Source organism: Siniperca chuatsi, linkage group LG2, assembly GCF_020085105.1.
Source record: "Siniperca chuatsi isolate FFG_IHB_CAS linkage group LG2, ASM2008510v1, whole genome shotgun sequence".
NCBI lineage: Eukaryota > Metazoa > Chordata > Actinopteri > Centrarchiformes > Sinipercidae > Siniperca > Siniperca chuatsi.
Genome location: NC_058043.1, coordinates 9,537,167 through 9,544,982, shown reverse-complemented (window position 1 = coordinate 9,544,982; position 7,816 = coordinate 9,537,167). Strand labels below are relative to the sequence as shown.

The 7,816-nt window shown below is 38.0% G+C and overlaps 1 protein-coding gene across 3 annotated transcripts in view; it reads right to left on the bottom strand.

Moving 5' to 3' along the window:
• Positions 1–3,161: 3,161 nt before the first annotated feature.
• Positions 3,162–7,816, bottom strand: part of igfn1.4 (immunoglobulin like and fibronectin type III domain containing 1, tandem duplicate 4) — a 33,163-nt gene continuing 28,508 nt past the window's right edge. For all 3 annotated transcript variants that reach the window (XM_044175725.1, XM_044175744.1, XM_044175735.1), the window contains 10 exons: positions 7,486–7,627; positions 7,109–7,402; positions 6,627–6,929; positions 6,128–6,307; positions 5,916–6,044; positions 5,732–5,811; positions 5,331–5,523; positions 4,463–4,759; positions 3,540–3,866; positions 3,162–3,445 (listed from right to left, as the gene is read on the bottom strand). In XM_044175725.1, the coding sequence (XP_044031660.1) occupies positions 3,441–3,445; positions 3,540–3,866; positions 4,463–4,759; positions 5,331–5,523; positions 5,732–5,811; positions 5,916–6,044; positions 6,128–6,307; positions 6,627–6,929; positions 7,109–7,402; positions 7,486–7,627 (1,950 nt within the window). In that variant the 3' untranslated portion in view covers positions 3,162–3,440. The remainder of the gene's footprint in view (positions 3,446–3,539; positions 3,867–4,462; positions 4,760–5,330; positions 5,524–5,731; positions 5,812–5,915; positions 6,045–6,127; positions 6,308–6,626; positions 6,930–7,108; positions 7,403–7,485; positions 7,628–7,816) is intronic.

Genomic DNA, 7,816 nt, shown 5'->3' with positions numbered 1-7,816 from the left:
CGACGAATCAAACCGTTAAGCCACTACACATATCTGTAAATCTCTTTTATGCAACCAACTCTTAAAAATTATGTTTTGCACAGTGATTCTCGTTAGGTGCCTAGTTGTTAACTACCAGCAAAAGACTGAAAGTAAACTTTAAACTCAAACTGCTTGTCCTGAGCGATCATGTAGATTTGTTTAATGCTGGAAGGTGAAAAAGCACAGACTGTGTACTTGATTACTACTAGATTATTACGGTACTAATTTTAAAAAGCAAAACCTCTCCAGAGAGTAAATATGAGATACATACTGTAATTTGTTTTAACCAAGCCCTCAGCATATGGGCAATAAACTGGAGTTGACTTTGACCTACTTTGACTGCCACCCACGAGACCTTTAGTTCAAGTACCAGTGGATGGCAATGATTAAAAAACTGTTAGTGTAGGGCATCTTAATAATCTTAAAGTTGGTTGAGTAATTCTTTTAGCATCTTCAGAGCTGAGAGGATTTTAATTAGAACATAATAAGATGTGTATCAAGATTATGGCCATAAGGCTTCTTTACATGGTCCTTTAATTTAATTTTAAGGACCATAAGAGAAACAATGTGAAAAAGGATATCTGACCTTGAACATCTACAACCCAGCAAAAAGGGTATTATATTAAGGCTTTGATGTTTCACATATTCTGTAGTGAAAACTGATCGTAGTCTCCTGCTCAATCCTTTGTTAGTCACAGGGAGCCAGTTGGGAAGGTCACATTCACAGTTCACACAGTTGAGATATTTAATATCAGTATTACAGGATGATCTCAAGAGGTCCATTCATATTTTTCTCTTTTTTTACAGGGTATCAAAATCAGACTTCACTGCATTCATTCTTGTAATATGGCACAAATAAGTAAACATTTTAGGGTTTAGATACTTTTGTAGACAGCACTCTTGTAGCAGTACATACAGTATATTCTGGTGGCTCTTATTGTTATGGCCCAGGTTAGTGAGGCTATGCTAACATACAAGCCACATTTTTTTCTTCTTTTTTTTTGCATAAAATAGCATCATGTTTGCAGGTTATAAAATATTTTTTTTAAAAGTATTTAAAATGGTTATCAGATTTCTGCAGCAGCAGAATCAAATGCTTTGACAGCTTAATACTTATCTATAGTAAACAAATCCCAGGAATTGTCTTTATGAATCTTTTACAAAAAATGATTACATTTATAAACTTACATAATCACTTATAGTGCTTACTTTTCTCACAGTAAACTAGTGTCATAAATTAAATTATTTATAGAACTGAAAAATGTACTAGAGCTAGTCTGTACTGTTTGTCAGTCCTGATATTGGCCCCTCTCAACAAATGATGCCTTTCTGTTGTCCCACATTTAGATAATCATACAGTTGCCCTGACTTGTACCACTTGTGGACTGAAACCGTCCCGTATGAGGGTTTCGCTACATTTAAAATGTTGTTGCTTTTGGTCAGTAGATTAATTCGATGAAAATGATTGACACAGGAAATTTGCCGTTAAAAAACTTAAGACTTACTTTCAGTTCTTCGTCGTCTATGTTCAGCTATCCGTCTTCAGCTTGATCTCTTCTCACTATCCAATATTTCAAAGGTGACACCCCTTTTTGTTCGGTGATAAAAGTTTGGAGCGCATAGAAACCCATACATGGGTGAAATATAGTTGCTAAAAACCCATATTACAGCAGTAGTAAAGGCTGGAGGTTCCTCTTACCCATCCCTATGAAAGCGATCACTTTGCAGTTGGCACTGGAAATACATTATGACTGTTCATTCAATCTGGTATTAGACATATCCAGTCAACAATTTTCCACCATTACTGTTGACAATATAAAAACACCAGCACCACCATTATATACTAATGATTCACATTCTGTCTGATTTTAAACTGACGAATTTGAGCATATTTTTTATTTTTATTAGTGATGGATATTACTGTACTTGATGTTCATGGTTGAGGCTTTATGATTTATGGATCCACAATAGCCATGTACAGTAGTTTCCCACTTGCAAGAGTCAAAGCATCTAACCAAGCTTTGGACTGGCAGCTTGACAAGGTCTCTAGTAATATGATGACTGTACTATGGACTTTATTGGTCAGTAAACATTAACATGAGACATTTTATTTGGTAAAATAATCTCTGGTTGATATGAATGAATTGGCTGTTCCACTTTGCCTCCAAAAGTATCAACGGAAATTCTCACAGCATGTCTGTGGCATTCTGTGAGTCACACTGGACCTGTGGTGGCATTATAAAAAGATGGTTGCTCATTGGTGTGGTGGTGTGTTAGACTCGTTGCACTTAACAGGTTTTTTGGTTCACGTTGTCAAAGGTTAAACAAGCGTGACTTAGCCCGACAGTTTGAATAGTCACCCCGACCTTATAAAAGAGACTGTGACATAACTGCAAGAAAAGCCTGATGACAGGAGTGGTGAATAAACACAAATATCACCTCTGACCTGGCAGAGGAAATGAGGTAAGCACTCTTAAATAAAGCAAATAGTACATAAACAACTGCGCTAAATATTATAGGAAGGACAATGCTGCATTATTTCACTCTTATCAGTGAGTATAATGCCATCAGATAAAACATCTGGCTGTATGTGTTTAGTCAAAAGGTTATATCTAGCAACAATCCTATGTGTTATAGATGTCACATTATGTACAGTATGGACTTGATTTGTGTTGGGCTTGTCAGTAAAATGTAGTATGTAATGTGACTGTATGTATGTATGAGTCTTTATTTCAGATCTTTCAGATCAGATACATACAAGCTGTTAAACATAGTTGTCTCAATGAAAGCTCTTCCTTTAATAATTATTTGACTGTAGATATAAAAAGACTAATTTAAGGTTTGCAGCCGACGATCTTCTTATAGACAATTTACTGGGGAGCTCAGGTGGATATATATGGAAATGCAATGAAAATGTGCACTTGGTTCATAAGGGCTTAATGTAGTACTGCAATGTGCATGGTGTTGTGGGTTTTGATATTGGAGCCATGTGCTATTGGAAACACATGCTGGAAACATCTGGTGCTTTAATGATGCCACTGAGTTTGTTTCTGTCAGTGAATTTAGTGAAGAATATTTGCAAAGTTATTGATAAAGGCAGAATTCAGTGATAAAACAAAAAAGAACACAACGCACAGTTGTCAGTTTGTTGATTTATTGCAGTTGTTACAAGAGCTTGAAAATTTGACAGATGTCTTTGTACTATAATTTGTCACTTCACTCGTGCTAAATAGTTATTATTTGTGATGACAGGGAAACAATTGTAAATCAGTCGCATTTCAAATAAATTAAATAAGTTAGTATGTAGACCATTTTAGATAGTTTTACCAGCACTTTACAGAACAGTATCACACACTTGCAATGCAGTCTGCAGTAAAATAGAAGTAAGAGGGAAAGCTGCATGAAGCTGTCATTCCATTTTAATCTGTGGAGAAAAGGCAGAAAGAAAAGTAATCATTATAAGAATAAACCAAAACGGGTAATGCTGAAAAAGATCCAACTCTTAAGTTAAACCTTACCTCTAACAATAAGTTTAGTAGAACACTCTGCCTTGCCAAGAGAGTTGACTGCAATAACTTTATAATCACCGCTGTCCTTTGCTCGGACTCTAAGAATGTACATGGAGCACACACCAAATGAGTTGGTGATGTAATAGTTGTTGTCCGAGTTGATGCAGACATCGTTCAGGTACCAGGATACAGTGGGTGTAGGGCATCCTCGGACAGCACATGTCATGTAGAGTTGGTAACCTTTAGGTGGTGTGTGGACTTTCAGAGGGACCAAGATTGATGGAGGCCTCTCAAAGCAGACCTCCATTGAATTAACTCCATTTGAGGCTATTGGAACTTAATGGGATAAATCAAAGAAGGAAAGTATTGAAATTATCATTTAGGTCACATAATAATCATATTGAAAAGGATCCAGAATTGTTGCAGACATTCACTTGTATTACGCACGTCTGAAATAATAGGTTCCATGCAATTGATTCATTATTGTGATTGCACAAAACTAAGAGTTCACAGCCATGCTAGCGACTTTTTTAGGCTTATGTCAACATAGCAATATGCTCACAGTGACTGATTACCAAAGTCATTAGGGTTCATCTTCTGGGGACCATTAATATCTATGTCAAAAACGCTTTATGGTTACTGTAGTAGGTATAGCATGGAAATGGAAATGTCTGATAATAAAAAGGCATATTTTTCTAATGCAGAAGCTGAAATCATCAGCTGTGATCAACGATATAATGTAGTTGGTCAGGACGGCTGAATCTGATATATTCCTTTTTTTAGTGCTAGAGTACTAACACTAGAGTACGCAACATTTGAAGTAAATAAAACTGATTACATGTGACAATGTCAAACCATGTGCCATGTATGGTTTGGATTACTGGAATGGAATAATCAGACATATCTGAACTGGAACAACTATAATAACGCACCTCTATTGCTGTTGGCGCCCCATGTAGGTGACTGAGATGGATCTGAGAGGCCCATATCATTCTTGGCGTAGATCCGGAAATGGTATTCTATCCCAGGAAGGATGTTGTTGGCCGTGTATGTGTTGGTGAAGATGCGGTCTGCTACAGTCTTCCACACTCTGTTGTCGGAGTTGTGTTGAGACACCATGTAGCACAGGCGGTCATCAAGCTCCTGGTCCGGAGAGGGAGCCCATGATATCACCACTTTGCCGTGGACTGTTTGCTCTAGCTCCACTGGCCCTGGAGTCTTGGGTTCATCTAGCAACAAATACAATAAGATGCAGAGTTATTAGGAGAGGAAAAAATCAATTACTAAACATTTTTCCTGTTATTCCAGATTTTTTTTGAGCAATTTTCATTCAATTTCTTTTTAATGTGCCTGCTTTGAAACCTTATATAATCATACCCTACTCGAGAGGCATTTCACTTAACAGGATTGCATTTGCATTTGACAACTGTTATCAGTGAATCATATTCTGTTACTGCATGTTACACAGTAAGAATTATGTTTCTCATTCCATTTGGAAGTTGTTCAGTGTTAATTAGGGTTTGGCTTACCAATATATCGGTGTGTCATTGGCGTTTACTTGGTCAAATATTAAACAAATTAATGTTGTCCAGTGTTGATATAAATGATGTTCTCCTCTGGCCAGAGGAACACAATGCAAGCAATTAAATGACTTCCTCATCTACCTGAGGATTGCGAAACTAACATGTAGTTAATATCAGCACAAAATAATTGACACCAGTAGTTTCAGTAAAAAATCACTACTTATTCCACAACTTTTCTGTGCTAATCATAGTGTAAAACCCTGTTATTTGTCCTTACCCGTGACTCTAACCTCAATGTCGAAAGAAGCCTCACCCACAGAGTTTTTGGCTTTGACAGTATAAATGGCTGAATCTGAGCGCTTCGATGAGGGAATAACAAGCTGAGACATTCCCTCTGTATTGATGATATTAATCCACGGGGATATAGGCTCATCATCCTTCAGCCAAGTGATCTGAGGTGGAGGTTCAGCCTGGAGATATCAATATCGGATAAATGAGATAAAGTGTGAGGCATATGCAGTCATGTCACACTGTAGTAAACTCATCACTCAAGAATATGACTGGCTGGAATGGGGCAATAAAATACGAAATGCAGAACTGACTTGAAAAGATTGTCTTAGGATTCATACCATGGAAGAAAGACTCAATATGCATACCAGCTTTTAGGCTTATTCATACCTCATAGCAAATTTTGACACGTGCAGAATTTCCTGCTCTGACAATAATGAAGTCCTCTGGATCTTTAAAACAAGGTCTCACTGGATGAAAACACAAAACATGAATTGCAGACAGGGAACAAACATTGCTCTGGATAACAAAGTTAAGTCATTAATATGCACAATGAAGGAAGTTAACTACTTACTGTTGGGATTCTTTGCACACACCATTTCAGAGGGAGGGCTTGGATCTCCTGATCCTGACTCATTGATTGCTGAAACCCTGAACTCATACTCTGCTCCCTCTGTGATCTCTTTAACTGCATAGTTCACGTCTGAAAATAAGATTAATAGCATTGACATTTTTTTTTCCTTTAATCAAAACACAATAGTATGTGCATATGTGTTTCTGGCAAACCTTCAATAGGTTCATTGAGTCCATTCAGGGCAATCCACTGATTTGTGTCCTTCTTTCGTTTCTCCACTTGGTAACCAATGATCGGTACTCCTCTGTCGTCCTCTGGAGGGGTCCAGGTCAAGTTGATACAAGTCTTCGAGGCACTCACCACTTTGGGGGTACCAGGTGGACCGGAGAGTACTAAGGAATGACAAGTAGTCTAATTAATCAAGTAAGATCATTATTAATAATTAAGAAGTAATTAAAGACATGGAATAAATTAAGGACATCTACATGTTATTACTGCAGGATATTGCAAACTATTCCTCTTGGAGATAGAACAACTATTACAGCAATGATAAAAGGTGGCTTTCTACAGTGACTAAATAATACCGGTGATAAACGATTTGAAGCAATCACACAACATATCCGGAGGCATTTTCATTTATTACAACCTGAGGGAGATTAACATGGGATTTGCTGAGGAATGCTAAATGAGACTTCTTTTTTCTACGCTCACTCATCATGCCAGCCATAATGCTGTTAGCTGTCTCCAGGGTGTCACTGAGGCCCTCAGGGTTTTCTGCGTAGATGCGGTAGTTGTATTTCTTTCCATGAGTCACATTCCTGTCTCTGAAGGAGGTCTTGTCAACTGAGACATCCCCAAGTTTTGTCCACAGACTCTGTCCTGCCTGCTGTCGTTCTATAATATAGTTGGTGACAGCGGAGCCACCGTCGTCTTTGGGAGGGTTCCATTTAATCTCAATTATAGATGAGGTGAATTCAACAGTCTCCACTGGACCCTCCGGTGGACCTGGCCGATCTGTTACAAAGACATGGTGTTAAATTTCGAATGTACTGACACGAATGTGATGCTTAGTAAGGTGAAAGTTGTGTTTATGTTTGAACGTGGCCATGAATCTAACAAATGCTAGAAATTAAATTTTTTTTGCCTCTCTGTATGTCTCACTTTTCTCATTAGATTTCTCTGTGTTTTCATACCAAGCACAATAAGCTGAGATGTGGCCTCCACAGCCCCAAATGGGTTTTTGAGTTGGATCTTTATTTCCCCTGTGTCTGTCCTCAGGCAGTCTCTAAGCAGCAACCGGCTGTGATTGGGTTCCTTCACAATCTTAACTCCTCCTCCGTCTTTAATCTCAGTGCCATCCTTAAACCAACTGACCACCAAAGCCTCCTGAGGAGGAAAGGGCATCTTGAAAGCAGCGTTCTGGCCCACTCTTATGATCACAGGTTTGGAGAACTTGTGAAGGTCGTCTGGGTCAAATTCAGGTACATCTATGAAACGCACAGTGTAATTTGGTTAATGCACAATAACTGCTGTGTCATTATGTTCTACAATAGAGGGGAGTAAATTATACCTCCAACAGTGACCTTTCCTTGTGTACTTTGATCCCCTGATACAAAACGATAAACTCCAGAGTCGTCATCTCTGCAGCTTTGAATTGTCAGCTTGTGAGAAGTTCCATCTTTGGTTAAGGTGACCCCAACACCCGAGTTTAACTAGCAAATCAAAAGTGAAAGGGAGAACTTTATGCTTTTTTGTTTCTTATTTCCAAAAAGAATAAACACAAGACTCTTTGGTAATTTGTACTTCTTACAGTTGGTAGTTTCTAATGTTGACAATATAGGAATGAAAAAGCTTTTCTTACTTTCCTCTCACAATTTGCTCTAAATAAGAATGTCAGATAA